This window comes from Littorina saxatilis, unplaced genomic scaffold (assembly GCF_037325665.1).
Source record: "Littorina saxatilis isolate snail1 unplaced genomic scaffold, US_GU_Lsax_2.0 scaffold_911, whole genome shotgun sequence".
NCBI classification, from domain to species: Eukaryota; Metazoa; Mollusca; class Gastropoda; order Littorinimorpha; family Littorinidae; genus Littorina; species Littorina saxatilis.
This window is the reverse complement of record NW_027129486.1, coordinates 15,178-32,723: the sequence shown is the minus strand read 5'-3', so window position 1 is coordinate 32,723 and position 17,546 is coordinate 15,178. Positions and strand designations below refer to the sequence as shown.

The 17,546-nt window shown below is 39.7% G+C and overlaps 1 protein-coding gene across 2 annotated transcripts; it reads left to right on the top strand.

The window, feature by feature from the left end:
• The first annotated feature begins 9,891 nt into the window (after nucleotides 1–9,891).
• LOC138957742 (uncharacterized) lies at nucleotides 9,892–16,378 on the top strand. Of its 2 annotated transcripts, XM_070328798.1 has the most exons (6): nucleotides 9,892–10,166; nucleotides 10,639–10,699; nucleotides 12,314–12,394; nucleotides 12,836–12,919; nucleotides 14,098–14,175; nucleotides 16,153–16,378. In XM_070328798.1, the coding sequence occupies exons 1-6, from the start codon at nucleotides 10,059–10,061 to the stop codon at nucleotides 16,227–16,229; spliced, it is 489 nt and encodes a 162-aa protein (XP_070184899.1). In that variant the 5' UTR covers nucleotides 9,892–10,058; the 3' UTR covers nucleotides 16,230–16,378. The 2 variants fall into 2 exon arrangements, with proteins under 2 accessions (XP_070184899.1, XP_070184900.1); XM_070328799.1 differs by lacking the exon at nucleotides 14,098–14,175.
• The last annotated feature ends 1,168 nt before the right edge of the window (nucleotides 16,379–17,546 follow it).

The window sequence follows — 17,546 nt, the reverse complement described above, 5'->3', positions numbered from 1 at the left end:
TCTCTCTCTCTCTCTCCACTCTCTCTCTCTCTCTCTCTCTCTCTCTCTCTCTCTGTGCCTATGTGTGCCTCTTTCTCTCTCCCCCTCTTTCTCTGCCTCTTGCGCCTTTCTCTTTGGTGTAACTGTCGATGATTAAAGGAAATGGCAAACACACATAAACAACCTGTGCAACGTGTTATCAAGTAATTTACATTTGATGTCAAAACTCAAATATTATACGAAATCTGAAGCACTAAAATTGTTCGTTTTGTGCCTCCCTCTCTCTCTCTCTCTCTCTCTCTCTCTCTCTCTCTCTCTCTCTCTCTCTCTCTCTCTCTCTGTCTCTCTCTCTCTCCACCCCCCTCTCTCTCTCTCTCTCTCTCTCTCTCTCTCTCTTACTATTTCTATCTCCCTCTGTGTGCCATCCCTCTCTCTCTCTCTTTCTCTGCGGTGTGCCTCTCTCTCTCTCTACCTCTTTGTGCTTCTCTCCCTCTCTCTCCTCCCCCTCTCTCTCTCTCTCTCTCTCTCTCTCTCTCTCTCTCTCTCTCTCTCTCTCTCTCTCTCTCTCTCTCTCTCCTTTAAACAGTATTTTATTCGTAAACAGACACACTCTCTCTTGTAAATCAGTGGTGCTGTGTTTCTTGACTTTAAAAAAGCGTTTGATCTTATTGATCATTCAATTTTATTGAAGAAATTACAGCTGTATATCAGTGTGTAAATTTTTTGCTTCCTATTTACAGGACAGATCTCAATATACTGCCCTAAACTGTAAAATATCTACTGATGAGACTAGTGGGAAATGCGGGTTTTTTGCTGACGATTCTTCTCTTCATTCAGGTGGAAAGTCTGTTCCAGTATTAGAGTCCTCCCTTCAAACAGCTTCAAACGATGTAAATAACTGGTCTATGCTTGTCCATCCAACAAAAACTAAAAGTATGGTAATTGCAACCAGACAAAAACATCAGATTTCTCCACTCAAACTAAATCTTACTATTGGTACGCAATCAATTGAACAAGTTCAACGGCATCGCGTTTTAGGGGTAATTATTGATTGTGAATTCAAGTGGCAGGCACAATTACAGCATATTTGAAAGAAAGTAGCCAAGAACGTTTTCCTCCTATCCAAGTTAAAGCAATTTACGGACAGAAGGACTCTGGAAATGTTCCACCATTCTCATGTAATGCCTCACATCAATTATGTTTCGACGCTCTGGGATGGCAGCAGTGATGTCCACTTGAAAAAGTTAGACTCTCTATCGTCGCTCGGCTAAACTCATCGTAAAGGATAATGCCCCAACAGATATGAAATTAAAAATGCTTAACTTTCTTCCACTGGAAAAGCATCTCAAGTTAAACAAAGCCATTTTCATGCATAAATTGTGTTACAGTAAAGTGCCGATTTACATTACATCATTATTTAACAAAGCTACCGACAGATATGGGTCGGTCAACTTGATCCCACCGATTCCACGAATTGACCTTTATAAGACCAGTTTTGCTTTTTCGGGTACATCAGTTTGGAATTCACTTCCATCATCCTTTAAGCACTTAAAGTCATTAAAAAGTTTTAATAAATGTGTCAAAAACACTTAATGTCTGAGTAGTTTAACGCGTTTTGATTTACCACACTTAGTATTACGCCAAAGATATGCTGTGCATTGTATAGGCCCCTATTCTGAACATATTTTTTGTTGTACTATTGCTACATGTTCGATTGCTACCAGCTTGTACTTATAATTACTTGCATAGTATGCATTTGATTTTATGAATAACCACGTGCACATATGTATGCTCTTCATGCCTCATCTTCATCATCATCATCATCATCATCATCATCATCATCATCATCATCATCATCATCATCATCATCATCGTCATCGTCATCTTTATCATCACGTGTTGAAGTTTTCTGACCTCCTTTTGTTGGTAAACTTTTTAACATTTTAATTTTTAATTTTTCAATTTTATCATTGTGTGTCTGTGCGTCCCAAGGACAGATTGTAAGAAAAGGCGTAGCCTTAAATCTGAATCCTTGTTAAATAAAGTTCAATTCAATTCAATTCAATTCTCTACCTGTTTCTCTCTCTCTTTGCCTCTTTGTGCTTCTCTGTCCCACCCTCTCTCTCTCTCTCTCTCTCTCTCTCTCTCTCTCTGTCTCTATGTGCCTCTCTCTCTCTCTCCTTCTCTCTCTCTCTCTCTCTCTCTTTTCTCTCTCTCTCTCTCTTTGTGATTCTCTCTTTCTCTCTCTCTCTCTACCTGTCTCTCTCTCTCTCTCTCTCTCTCTCTCTTTGCCTCTTTGTGCTTCTCTCTCTCTCTCTCTCTCTCTCTCTCTCTCTCTGCCTCTGTGTGCCTCTCTCTCTGTGCCTCATTGTGCATCTCTCTCTCTCCACCCCCCCCCCCTCTCTCTCTCCCTCTCTCTGCTTCTTTATGTCTCTCTCTCTCTCTCTCTCTCTCTCTCTCTCTCTCTCTCTCTCTCTCTCTCTCTCTCTCTCTCTCTCTGTGAATGTGTGTGCCCCTCTCTCTCTCTCTCTCTCTCTCTCTCTCTCTCTCTCTCTCTCTCTCTCTCTCTCTCTCTCTCTCTTTCTCTCTCTGTCTCTGTGTGCCTCTCTCTCTCTCTCCTTCTCTCTCTCCTGAGCGTATAAGAATGTCCATGTGTGCGATGTGTAATTGAGACATGGATGTGTTCATGTCTGAATGCGTAAGCACAATGCAAGGAATGTCCAGAGAGGTATGTGGGAGGTGTTTTTATAACCTGCCCTGTTATATAGTGCTATATGTCTTATGTAAAATCAATGTCTTGTTTGTATTATTGTTATGTACCACGCCTGAATTTCTCTATGAGATAATAAAGTATTCTTATTCTTATTCTTATTCTTATTCCTTCTTTCTCTCTCTGCCTCTTTGTTCCTCTCTCTCTCACTTCCTCTCTCTCCTTCTCTGCCTCTTTGTGCCCCTCTTTCTCTCTCTCTCTCTCTCTCTCTCTCTCTCTCTCTCTCTCTCTCTCTCTCTCTCTCTCTCTCTCTCCCTCCGTCTCTCTCTCTGTGCCTCTGTGTGCCTCTCTCTCCCCCCCCCCCTCTTTCTCTGCCTCTTTGTGCCCCTCTTTTTGGTGTAACTGTCGACGATTAAAGGAAATGGCATACGTAAAATAAGTATCTTTACTATGGCCAAAAGAAAAACTGACCTTAAATCGATCTTTTTTTGATCGTAAGATTTCTATGCGGATCTTTCAAATGTATGTTTGTCTCGATCACGCGGTATCCGTCTGGGGTAATCGATATAAAAACAAAGTAATAAATCTCAATCTTAGCTGTGGCTTATTTATCATTTGTCATCACTATATCAAAAGCGCTTTGAACTTCGGATAAGGCGCTATATAAATAAAGAGAATTATAAAAGAGAATAAAAATGCGGTGACGATGCCCCCAACAGACAGAATTTAAATGAATTGAATTGAATTACAATCTTTTTAAAAAAAATCGATTAATGGGGGGTTTTCCCGCGCAAACTTCATCAGAGAAGAGACAATGAAACAGGATCGCCGCTTTTGAATTTCCTATTTTCTGTGTAATTTTTTCCACACGTACTTAACTTATTCAGATCTGAGATGCCGATGAGTATGTCACATCGGCTGTTTCCTGAGTCGTAAATGATTAAGTGGCCCAATGCTTGGTGGTCTGCTCTTTTGTCGCGGCTTGTGAAAGGACACTGTCGCGACCAGCTTCCACTTAATACTTGTCAAGAGCGAGATGATTTTCAGTAAACGCGTGTGATCTTCAAAGCTGCGCGTTTTCAACACCTACCCGCCACATTGCGCAATACAGCCATAAACAGAATCCGAACCATCCGATGTTGAGAATGAACGAAACCTTGACATTTATGAGAAAATCAATTTGGATGAGAGTGATCAAAATTATGCGAGTCAGCAATCTGTTCTGTTCTGTCTGTCTGTCTGTCTCTCTCTTTCTCTCTCTCTCTCTCTCTCTCTCTCTCTCTCTCTCTCTCTCTCTCTCTCTCTCTCTCTCTCTCTCTCTCTCTTTGTTTTAACGTAGAGGGGGGAATCGAGACGAGGGTCGTGGTGTATGTGTGTCTGTCTGTCTGTCTGTCTGTCTGTCTGTCTGTCTGTCTGTCTGTCTGTCTGTCTGTCTGTCTGTCTGTCTGTCTGTGTGTGTGTGTGTAGAGCGAGTCAGACTAAACTACTTGACCGATCTTTATGAAATTTGACATGAGAGTTCCTGGGTATGATATCCTCAGATATTTTTTTCATTTTTTTGATAAATGTCTTTGATGACGTCATATCCGGCTTTTCGTGAAAGTTGAGGCGGCACTGTCACGCTCTCATTTTTCAACCAAATTGGTTGAAATTTTGGTCAAGTAATCTCTGACGAAGCCCGGACTTCGGTATTGCATTTCAGCGTGGTGGCTTAAAAATTAATTAATGACTTTGGTCATTAAAAATCTGAAAATTGTAAAAAAATTATTTTTTTTATAAAACGATCCAAATGTACGTTTATCTTATTCTTCATCATTTGCTGATTCCAAAAACATATAAATATGTTATATTCGGATTAAAAACAAGCTCTGAAAATTAAATATATAAAAATTATTATCAAAATTAAATTTTCCAAATCAATTTAAAAACACTTTCATCTTATTCCTTGTCGGTTCCTGATTCCAAAAACATATAGATATGATATGTTTGGATTAAAAACACGCTCAGAAAGTTAAAACAAAGAGAGGTACAGAAAAGCGTGCTATCCTTCCCAGCGCTACTACTACCCCGCTCTTCTTGTCAATTTCATTGCCTATGCCGTGAGCGGTGGACTGACGATGCTACGAGTATACGGTCTTGCTGAAAAATGGCATTGCGTTCAGTTTCATTCTGTGAGTTCGACAGCTACTTGACTAAATGTTGTATTTTCGCCTTACGCGACTTGTTTATCATTAGATTTCTATGCGGATCTGTCAAATGTATGATGGTCTCAATTACGCGGTACATGATATATCTTGATCTAGTGGACAGTTTTAACCACATCGTTTATTTGCCGCTCCAATTGAGTTTCCTTAATGTTCTTTCTTTTCCCATGTCACGCATAAGCATGGCCATTGTTTTTGAAGGTCCTTTATCCGTCCGGGGTAATCAATATAAAAAAGAAAGTAATTAATCTCAATCTTAGCGTTTGCTTATTTATTTGTCATTACTATATCATTTTGTATGCAACGACGATGCCCTCAACAGACCAAGCATCGAGTATTGTTGACATTTGTTTGTTTTATCAATACATACAAGGTGCAGTCATAGTATTGGTTTGTTTTTATATTTAGTCAAGTTTTGACTAAATATTTTAACATCGAGGGGGAATCGAAACGAGGGTCGTGGTGTATGTGTGTCTGTCTGTCTGTGCGTGTGTGTGTGTGTGTATGTAGAGCGATTCAGACTAAACTACTGGACCGATCTTTATGAAATTTGACCTGAGAGTTCCTGGGTATGAAATCCCCGAACGTTTTTTTCATTTTTTTGATAAATGTCTTTGATGACGTCATATCCGGCTTTTCGTGAAAGTTGAGGCGGCACTGTCACGCCCTCATTTTTCAACCAAATTGGTTGAAATTTTGGTCAAGTAATCTTCGACGAAGCCCGGACTTCGGTATTGCATTTCAGCTTGGTGGCTTAAAAATTAATTTATGACTTTGGTCATTAAAAATCTGAAAATTGTAAAAAAAAATAAAAATTTATAAAACGATCCAAATTTACGTTTATCTTATTCTCCATCATTTGCTGATTCCAAAAACATATAAATATGTTATATTCGGATTAAAAACAAGCTCTGAAAATTAAATATATAAAAATTATTATCAAAAATTAAATTGTCCAAATCAATTTAAAAACACTTTCATCTTATTCCTTGTCGGTTCCTGATTCCAAAAACATATAGATATGATATGTTTGGATTAAAAACACGCTCAGAAAGTTAAAACAAAGAGAGGTACAGAAAAGCGTGCTATCCTTCTTAGCGCAACTACTACCCCGCTCTTCTTGTCAATTTCACTGCCTATGCCGTGAGCGGTGGACTACGAGTATAGTTATTACGGTCTTGCTGCGTTGCATTGCGTTCAGTTTCATTCTGTGAGTTCGACAGCTACTTGACTAAATATTGTATTTTCGCCTTACGCGACTTGTTACATTTAGAGGGGGAATCGAAACGAGGGTCGTGGTGTATGTGTGTGTGTGTGCGTGCGTGCGTGTGTGTAGAGCGATTCAGACCAAACTACTGGACCGATCTTTATGAAATTTTCCATGAGAGTTCCTGGGATTGATATCCCCGAACGTTTTTTTCGTTCTTTTGATAAATGTCTTTGATGACGTCATATCCGGTTTTTTGTGAAAGTTGAGGCGGCACTGTCACGCTCTCATTTTTCAACCAAATTGGTTGAAATTTTCGTCAAGTAGTCTTCGACGAAGCCCGGACTTCGGTATTGCATTTCAGCTTGGTGGCTTAAAAAATAATTAATGACTTTGGTCATTAAAAATCTGAAAATTGTAAAAAAAATATTATTTTTATAAAACGATTCAAATTTACGATCATCTTATTCTCCATCATTTTCTGATTCCAAAAACATATAAATATGTTATATTTAGATTAAAAACAAGCTCTGAAAATTAAAAATATAAAAATTATTATCAAAATGAAATTGTCGAAATCAATTTAAAAACACTTTCATCTTATTCCTTGTCGGTTCCTGATTCCAAAAACATATAGATATGATATGTTTGGATTAAAAACACGCTCAGGAAGTTAAAACGAAGAGAGGTACAGAAAAGCGTGCTAACCTTCTCAGCGCAACTACTAAACCGCTCTTCTTGTCAATTTCACTGCCTTTGCCATGAGCGGTGGATTGACGATGCTACGAGTATACGGTCTTGCTGAAAAATTGCATTGCGTTCCGTTTCATTCTGTGAGTTCGACAGCTACTTGACTAAATGTTGTATTTTCGCCTTACGCGACTTGTTGTTTGTTGTTGTTGTTGTTGTTGTTTTTGTTCTTTCAAAACGTGACATTTATGTACAATGATTGTTTTGTGTTGTGTTGTTATGTTGGCGCAACTGTGATTCTTTATGCTCGTAGAGGAACTAAAAATTTAAATGAATTGAATTAAAATTTTTAAACACAAAATTCGATAAAAAAAATTTAAAAAATCCGAGCAAACTTCGGCAGAGAAGAGACAATGACAGGATCGCCGCCTTTAAATTTCCTATTTTCTGTGTAATTTTTTCCACACGTGCTTAACTTATTCAGATCTGAGATGCCGGTGAGTATGTCACATCGGCTGTTCCCTGAGTCGTAAATGATTAAGTGGCCCAATGCTTGGTGGTCTGCTCTTCTGTCGTGCGGCTTATGAAAGCGACACTGTCGCGACCAGCTTCCACTTAATACTTGTCAAGAGCGAAATGTTTTTCAGTAAACGCGTGTGATCTTCGAAGCTGCGCGTTTTTAACACCTACCCGCCACATTGCGCAATACAGCCATAAACAGAATCCGAATATAACGATAACAGGAGATACTCCGCCCACATGGCCAAGTCGTCACGGTTATGCTTATACTTAATTGGCTTATTGGCAGTGGTTGGCTTCTTATTGGTCAATCGCAAAGAACTGGGCGGTGCTCAAATCTGTCATTTCTTCTGTTTTCTTTTTTCTTAAGTAAACTACACACAAGCAGTTTTAGCGTATCATCAACTCACGTCCCTAAAAGGAAAATTTCCTGTGAGGACGTTAAGGACCCCTAGATTCGTGAGATTCGCAGTTGTCATTGTTGTTTCATTGGAACGAGCTTAGCATTAGTGCAGAGCGTGCGTTGTGACGTGCACTAAAGATTCATTCATGGATTTCCGTTTGTGACGAAAGTGTTTTTTCGTGGTTTGATTGTGACAAGTCATCCGATACAAGGTTGTCTGCAGTTCAATAGTACTTCTGGGCAGATCATCAAGAGTTCAACCGGATAACCAAGCCGTAAGTATTTTTGTTTGTGTTTGCGTGTTTCCTTTTTATTTGGTAGGATCTGTGACATTGATTAAACATGTGTAAACTGTTAATGTTGAGAATTAAAAAAAAAGGAAAGGTAAATTGTTCGAACGTTTGACTCAAATACGGTCTTCAAAGTGAAAAAAACAAATAGTTTATGACAAAATCTTAGCTCAATGAAATGTTCGGCCGCTCGCCAGGTAGGTGAATTAAGCAATTAAGTTTTTGTCACTAATATTTTGTCTCTTAACTTAAAAAACCCTTTGGGTCCATATTTTTGTGACTGTAACGTATTGTTTTGTCAATAACGGCAAACGTTCCAGCATCTTACTTTCAGTCTTGTGTGTTTTATTCTGAGTTTTGATTTTGGATTTAGTTTATGGTAGCCTACTGTTGTTTAGTGTGAAACTTGTTAGTTCTATTTCTTTCCTCATAACTTTAGCACCCCCCCCCCCCCCCCCCACACGGCTACCAGTAAGTTCGTCACACGGTAGATTCGTCACCGGTCCCGGTAACTTCGCCACACGGTAACTTCGCCACAGTAGTCCGAGCGCGGCTCTCTCTCTCTCTCTCTCTCTCTCTCTCTCTCTCTCTCCCACCTCCTTCCACCCCTCCCTCTGCTCACATTGAGTTTCTCTGCCTCCTTGACAGTGAGGTTGAAGTCGTGTGTGTGTGTGTGTTAGCCTGAGTGTGTGTGTGTGCGATGGTGTGTGTGAGTGTTTGTGCGTGTGTACGTGTGTGTTTTGGTGAGTGTGTGTGTATGTGCGATGGTGTGTGTGAGTGTTTGTCAGTGCGCCGTGTGTACGTGTGTGTGTCGTGTGTGTGCGTGCGTGTCATGGATGTGGGTGTATGTACGTCCGTCTCTCTCTCTCTCTCTCTCTCTCTCTCTCTCTCTCTAAAAAATGTGAATCTTGAATCTCTCCCACAAATCAAACATCTGAAAGCATAAGCTCTTTAGCATAAACACCCGCCCACCCCTGCCAGTAACTTCGTCATAGGTGACGAATCTACCGTGTGACGAACTTACTGGTAGCCGCACACACACACATTTACATTTTGCCATACGCGATTAAAAGTTTTGTTCGCCGCGCTAGAAACTTGAGAAGGGACCGACGGCAATGCTTAAAATGTGTCAATTACAATCTTAGCTGAATTAATGTGACAAATATGTACAAAAGTAAAATAAAATAAAAATCCTGTCCATTTTTTTAATAATGCGTCCCGGCAATTATTTCAAGTTGACATGAAGTTATTGAGACTGAAAAAGCTTCCGCGGCTGCATTGGTTGCGGTAGGCCCTACTTTAAAATTCGAAATGGCGTAATTGGCTTAGCCATCAAGTCAGTTATTGCAACAAATTTCGAACCCAAATTAAAGTGTCATTTCATTAAAACTTTATAATCCAGTCACAAGGCCGTCAAGTTTACTAACGATCGCCGTTTGGATTTCACTATTCAATCATACAGGGATAATAACTAGACATAAGATCATCGTTATTTTGCATACAATTAAACAATGGAATCGAAAGTGGTCACAAGTTCATCTGCTCTTAAAACAACCAAACAACATATGACAACAGCCTTAAAAAACTAAGATAAGAACAATCATCAAACAAACAAAAACACGTGACCGCCGGCAAATAATTATGGTCGTAAACATGATATTCTGAAAGTTGCAAGTGCTAAACTGAGGCTTTTCCTATACTCATAACTGAGGTCTTCTTGGTCCGTGTCTGGAGCAGAAGAGTGACAATGCCGTTAAAACTTATTTAATATGCAGGTAATAATAGGAGCGAACGGTACTGGTGACACTTTTGGTTCGCATTCTCAATTGGTGCGTTACTTGAAAAGCATGTTGAGCGCGCACCAAAAGTACAGTTTGCTTTAGTCTGGCGTCTATGTAAACTGTGTGTTCCAAAATGTTAGAACTGCTTTTTTCGTGAGAGATTTAAATCGTTCTGTTAACCGGCGTTTGAGGCAGACTGTGAAGAAATATACTAGCATGGTTTCCACTGGTACACAGCTGTGGAGAATATATATAATCCATATGCTAATTGTTCAATGCATGTTGTTTCAGATCAAGCTGGTCAACCTGTTGTTGCATCACATTCACAGCCAGCAAAGCAGAGTCTACAACCATCAGTAAGACATCAAAACTGTGCTTCTATGGTTAGTGGTTAGTTATGGTCATTTGACTTATACATTTTAGTGCATATATATGCCAACTATATCCTAAGTACAAGGTATGACCCTGTTAGCAATGCCTGAATGTTTGACTATCTTTTTTCAAATAAGAAAAGTCTGCCAAGTCACTGGCAAGTTGTAGCGAGTCGAGCAGTTCTCAACTCAGTTTTCAAGTTACTGCTAAATTTGTCTTTAGAAACTTTTTGAGGCCATTTATATAGCAGACTTTCAGCAGACTTGGCCCCCAGCAACTCAAGAACAAGTTAAAAATGGGCGAAAAGTTGGTTAAAAGTCTGCAAAGCTAACAACACAAACCCATCAATTATATGGCACGAGAGACTGGTTTAGATCTTTTTTGCCTTTAGATTAGTGCTGTTGGTGTAGAATCACCAAATATGTTTGTTTTTCTCAGGGAAACATAAATGAGACCTGACGCATAATCCTTGTTGGTTTTTAGGTTGGGTTGCCTGCTGAGCAGTCCCCCACTGAGGATTTGACTATTCCGCATGCGGATAAAGGTGATTATTTATTTTCAGTCAGGTAGTCTACTGTTACGATGGTTACCAAGACTTTTTTCTATTCAGCTAGGGAGTGTTGTTGCGTTTGTGCTTTCTGTGTGATTGCTGCTTCCAGGGGTCATGTACTTAAACGGTGCTGAACTGGTTTGAAGATGTGTTATTGACAAAAAGCCTGATTGCTTGACATTAGGAATAAATCTCTACAAATTTAACCCTTCGTGCAGTTCAGCCCAGAGCCCTAGCTTTGATTGGTTAAAATGTCAAACAAATCAAACACCGTTTCCCACCCAGTTGGGCACTTTACTTTTGGTGCAATTCTTTTTCAAGTTTTGTGTCTGATTTAATCACATGTTAAAATCACTCTCTTACACAGCATTATGCAATGGGAATGTAAGACAGTTAGATGCATGGAAGTAGTAAAATCTGTTGATTTTCTTACTGTGAGAACGATCTTGTGGACACAATATCTCTGACAAGAGATTTTGATGTAATAAGCATCATTCCCCTTGGACACATACAAAATTGCTAAGTCAAAATTGTTTGCATGTTCACTTTTGACTCGCCTGCCTGAATAACCTGTGTCTGTTCGGCCGGCCGTGAACAAAAAACTTAACTACTGTATGAGGTTATCTCGGATGTTTTTCAAGCTAGATTTTGCACACTTTTAGGGTTTGATCTTCAGTAATGACCTCACTTTCTACCCCACCTATGTTGACAAAGTTTTTTTTATAGCCGAGACCAGCCTGAGCGGATATATCCGTACCTGGTCATATAGAGCCATATGAGTGGGTACGGATATATCCCTACCTGGGAGACAATGAGTTAAACCTCGTCAAATATTGGGGCCACAGCGGGGTTATAGAAATTACACGTTGAGGTTATCTCAGATGGTTTTAAAGTTATACTTTTAAAACTGTCCACACTTGTAGGGTTTGATTATATCCCACCTTGACCTAAGATTGATTGGCCCTCGTCAAGTTTTGAGGACACTGGGGTTATTTTTGATTCATAAAACATATCAGGCGTCTTTGAAGCTAGAGTTTTCAAATTTCAAGGGTTTAATAATCTGCCATCATGACCCTAATTTGGTTGACCCCATCTCCCCCCCCCCCTTCCCCCTTTTGCAAAAGTTGGCATCACAGGGGGGGGGGGTTATGTTCATGAAAAGTTAAAAATGGGGTTATTTCAGATGTCCTGAGAGCAAAACCCGCATAATGTCACACAATTTCAAAATGAAGAGTATGTTGCGTATTATGCTAGTGATGGTTGTGGAAACAAGTGTTTACCTCACTATCACAGACATTGACAGATGCTTGTTTGAAAGAATGATAACTCAACTTGATCACATTCTAAAAGTAGAGCCTGGATGCTCTCAGCAAAATGGTTTATTTGGAGTAACTGTAGTAAATCTAAAAAGAAGTAACTTCTGAAAACAATGCAACTTACCATATCAGCCTGGGTGTTGATTATGTGCATGTACCGGTATGCATGTCGGGGAATTAGCTTGACCCACATGGAAAAAAACCCAACTGTATCTGAGGTAGTGGGCAACGACTATTTTTTGAGGGGGGATTGTACTTTAAATCAAGATTTCTAACTTGATTCTGTTTCCAGATGCTGATTCTGAACTCGATGCTCAATTTGAATACTCTGACGTTTCTGATGATGACAACAAAGTCCCTCTCAACGTGACAGGTAGGTCCTATGCACAACTAAGCAGGCAGCTACCCTGCGATTTAAGTGGGAATTTCAGTATGGCAATAGCACACAATATTTCTTGTCTATTTTTTTCAAAGAAACTAGTTTCTGTGTGTGTTGTTTTGCTTGAATAATTGGATATCTACCATATATAGTACTTTCAGGACTGTAAGGTGCTACTGTTTTCCCCAATTTGGACCCCTGTGCCTTATTCAGTTTTTGATCTCTTTACCTAGTGTATGGCCAAAGAAGGGAACACTTGTATGCACATCCCTTTACAAAGACACGCAAGCAACATTCTCTCTCTAGTGATATGCATTGTCTATGAACTAGGGAAGGCAGCTGGTCTCACCTCAAAATGTCAGTTACAGAAAGATTCAGTTAAATGCACAGCATTGTGCTTTAAATTTAGATATCTGACTTGATTTTTGTTTTCAGATGATGATTCTGATGATACAGTTGAAGATGTCCACGACTTCCACTTTTTGGATGATTGCGCCGAAGACTCTACCAACGTGACAGGTAGGTCCTATGCCCCACAAAACAAGCAGCTACCTTGCAATCTAGGAGGGAATTCTGCATGGTAATGGGAGGCAGAACCAAAGTTTGGGTGGTTAATGGATTGGGAAACAAAAACTGAATTGTTAGTGGTTGCCATCATGGCCACATATTTCTCTATCTGTTTCTTGTTTCACTTCATGTGTTGTAGTGGCACAGAGACATGTTTACCATCTTACGTCTCATGAGAGCATCAGTATTCTAAGCAGATGATGAAGGTACAGTGTACTGGTCTGTTTCCTCAATCCAAAATAATTTTTTCTTTGATGAGTGATTCTGAAACATTTGCACTTTTTTTTTCAAGTTTTGCTGCGGAAGAAGGAAAGAAAAATTTGGCGGAAAGAGAGTATCCTTTTTCAAGAGAATTACTACTGCTCCCCCACATACTCGATGCCTTACCAAAACACACACAGACAACCAGGCATGTACTCAACAGTCTCTGGTACAGGGCATTGTCTGCACAGCTGATTATATTGCCTGCAGGGACTTACTTTTTTTTGGAAATAACTCATGCCAAAAACATAGAGGCAAGCTTATTAAGCATGGCCAAGAGACGCAATGCTGCTGATTGGGTAAGACCTGCCATCTGAGCTGTTGGGCCCCAAGAGTGCAGACGTGTACGTGAGCAAGAAACATGTACGGCGGCTCCCATTAGTCTGATTAGAAAACAACTGCATCAAAGCAAAAATCTTCATTTAGCAAGTTTTTCCATTTCTATGTCAGAGGGGCTTTATTGATCCCATATCTTGACTGTGTTCTACGCCTTGTCTTCGGCTGAGTGTAACGTACTCGTTCTCATCAAATAAGAACCGTTTTGCTACACATAAAGCACAGCCAATGCACAGATGATTTGAAAGCACTTTGCAATTAGTTTGTAATTACTTGTATAACAGGTTTTTCATTTCATGCATCTCAAATGAGTGTCTGAAATTAAAGGAGCGTCTGAAATGTAATATATTTAGTATAAGTTATTTATAAAATGCTGACTGTTAGCAAATGATAACAGACATATTAAGAATGGATATCAACAGGAGCCGGCAGAAATATAACCAGGCCAACTATCATGCCTGCATGTCCAAACCACAAATCTGGTTCTCTTTGAAGAGCAGAATTTATTGAATTTAATGTATGTATCCTCACAGGAGCCCAGACAAGTGCTGAAAACCCCGAAGGAGCAAGTGTTACCTCTTCCCCCGACCCAGCGTCTGAGACATCTGAGTGTAAGTCAGTTTATTGTTACTTTCACATGAAAGATAATGGTGTACTATGTAAGGAGCCGTTTTCTTTGGCAAATTGGATCTCTAAAACCCTTCGGGCAGATTTGATGTGGAGAAACATGTACTACCCACAGAGCTGCCAACTGCTAAAATTTTGACGTAGAATGCTACGATTTTGCTGTAATTGTTACGCTAAACTCTACGCTACGTTCAAACACAAAATGACAGGCATGCAAAATGTTCAATCATCGCTCGACAATCAACAATGAACATAGCACAAGTAGCCGAGTACCAATGGTTGCGAACCAGTCTGTTATGACTGATTGAGGTTGTCCACGTGACTTGATTTGCCAATCGTGAATTTCGTTGCAAGCATTTGCCTTTCCGGTGTCTCTCTGGGCCAATTGCGAATTTGATTAGAATGCACGATGCACTTGTAAAGTCATACTGTATTAGGGCTTCTGATATTTTACCAGGTAAGGGAACAATTTTGCTAGCCAATGCAACTACAGGCTTTTAACCAAAAGTATGACGTCTTACTGGCACCAAAACAATACATTCGTAATTGACCTGTGAAAGTGACTAATTTTCACGCAAAAATTAAATTAAACGTTTTAATTACTCATTTTCACATGTTAATTACTATTTTAAGTGTTAATGTCTAATTTTCAGTTTTGGCTCGCCTCCTGATGGCTTACTAGCGTCAAAACAAAAATTTCATGCGTTAATTACTAATTTTCATGTGCCTTGTGACTGTGGAGGTTCAATGCGCATGCGCGACTGTTACACCGGCCAGAGCGAAAATCCTTCGATTCAATACTTTTCTGGCCCATAGTTCTTTAATCCGATGCAAATTAACAATAAGTGCTGAACGCATGTGTAGATAACAGTGACATACAACTGTGTGTCCGACAACTTGTTGAATAACGAATTCTATCGAAAGACATTTGTGAAAGTGTGTTAGCCTAGACCGAACAGATCAGTCTGCTAGTGGTCGGACCTTTAGCACAAGTCCGGCCACACGCCATTTTTCCTCTCTCGATTCGAACATTTTCGGATCAATTGTCTTTCACTAATACACTACAAAGCAGATGTATGAGTGTAGTAGTGGAAATGAATATGAGGCACACCTGTCTGCCTGACAACTTGTCGAATAAGGAATTATATTGAAAGATATGTGAAAGTGTATGACCACAGCTGATCAAAGGTCCGTCTGCTAAAAGCAGCTTCGATTCGAAAGTTTTTGGGGTCTATTATTTTTTTTTAAGTTACCCAAAAACAACGTTAAGGAAAGCGCTATTGCAGAAAACTGACATGCATCTTCCCTACGGATAACTTGCTCGATAAGGCCTTCTATTAAAAGATATTTCAGAAATATTGTGAGAGTGATGTTTGACGGAGGTTGTAGCCTCTCAGAGACTCTTAAAGTCTGACTACTGTGACCGAAAACGAGGCAAAATTAAAAATAAGTAATTAACACTGTTATTTACTAATTTTCACGTGAAAATGGTAACCTTAGGTTTTGGCACTAGTAAGCCGTCATACAAAACCGTTTTGGTGTTCATATCTTTTTGGTTTGTTTGTTTGTTTGCCGACCACGAAGGGCCATATCAGGGCGGTGCTGCTTTGACATATAACGTGCGCCACACACAAGACAGAAGTCGCAGCACAGGCTTCATGTCTCACCCAGTCACATTATTCTGACACCGGACCAACCAGTCCTAGCACTAACCCCATAATGCCAGATGCCAGGCGGAGCAGCCACTAGATTGCCAATTTTAAAATCTTAGGTATGACCCAGCCGGGGTTCAAACCCACGACCTCCCGATCACGGGCCTTGGTCAATAAATATGAAACAAAAGACGATATGCTCCCCCTCGGACCGACAAAGAAGCTGGTCTGTCAACAACCCATCAAACATCTTATAATGTCCTCTTGCATGTATAGAACATTTGTGTATTCTTTGAATTAATATTTCAGGTGTGCTGAAGCTCTTCAAGGAGCTGAAATTAAAGCTTGCCAAACTGGTCAAGACGCATCCCAATTTCAACATCTGATGGCCACCAGTTGGGGGATGGATGTGGGACACCGCGCGGCACTGCAACTCAAGGAGACAAAAATCACGAAAACGGCAGAGATCCCACTAACATCTGACATTCGAATTTTGTGTGAAAGTTTGAGGGAGAAAATCAAGAGTTTGACAAAAGTAAGTTGTGCTACTTGTTTGTAAGTTGTGGTAAACAAGTGTTGTGGTGGTTGAGGATGGGGGTAGGGAGAGGATGTTGTGGTGGCAAGTTGAATGTGTAGGGTGTTCTTAATCTTAATATTGGACAATAAATGGTCTCAAATGGGTTAATAGTGGGTCAATATATATTTCTTGAATGTGTTTTATAAAGCTCACGCAGCAAAATAATTAGTTTATCCTGGCTCTGGTGTGCATGATTTTGGAAAAAGGGTGTCACTTACTCACACTTCATAACATACAGACCAGAGTTACAGCGCTGAAAGTTGCAAGTATTTACTTGCCATGGCAAGTGCAAACATGTTACTGGCGAGTAGAAATGGTAATCTACTTGTCAAATGTGAGTAAATGCTGAATCAAATTGTTGATTTGGTCAGTAAAGTTTGTTCTCTGGCTTGTAAATTTTTAAAAGTGCACTATTTTTTGGACTTTCAGGGCTTTGAGTAACTTCCACCTTGATGTCTGAAACATTATTTAATTCTGGATTGTGCCCCAAATAAAAAATAAAATTCTAAATGTAAAGATAACATGAAGTTTCAGCCAAATCAAAAACAAATCGGCGATTGGGTGAAGGGCTGATCCAAACGACACCCCTGACTACTATTCATGATTTTATGTATTTTGAAAGGGATCATGTCATTTTGCTGATTGATTGTGTTGTTTTTTTCTTCCAAGAAAATCAAAACGGGAGCATCAGCGGAATTGTGGAGAAGACTTGCGGAGGTTGTTCTGGCATACATCATCATTTTCAACAGAAGATGACCGACAGAGGTTAGTATACAAGGCTGTTCCACTTTATCAGTGAAAAACCAAATTTCCACTCTGTAAACTGCCTTTAGAATAATTTTTCATCACAAAAGCGATCTTTGGAATTTCCTGACGTAGTGCCGAAGAATTCATGCATCAACTTACGTCAAGTGTTCGACGTCATCACTTCGCATACCTTATGGCCTTGGTATTTCGTTGTCCTTCATATTTTCTACTTGTAAAATGACCCACAAAGCTAACCGAGACTAGTTGAAGCTGTATCAATGTGCCTTGCCAGCAGGTTGTTAATTACCAGTAATTTTTAATGAGTTGGGGCATTCTAACCAATCACAGGATCTGTTTCATTAAAACGTCAACTTGATTG

Bases quoted from the DNA above. Each gene is read 5' to 3' on its own strand.
- LOC138957742 (XM_070328798.1), top strand. From the start codon at position 10,059: ATGCATGTTGTTTCAGATCAAGCTGGTCAACCTGTTGTTGCATCACAT. The intron at 10,700-12,313 runs GTGATTATTTAT...TTCTGTTTCCAG, and splicing joins TATTCCGCATGCGGATAAAG to ATGCTGATTCTGAACTCGAT. The intron at 14,176-16,152 runs GTAAGTCAGTTT...TTAATATTTCAG, and splicing joins AGCGTCTGAGACATCTGAGT to GTGTGCTGAAGCTCTTCAAG.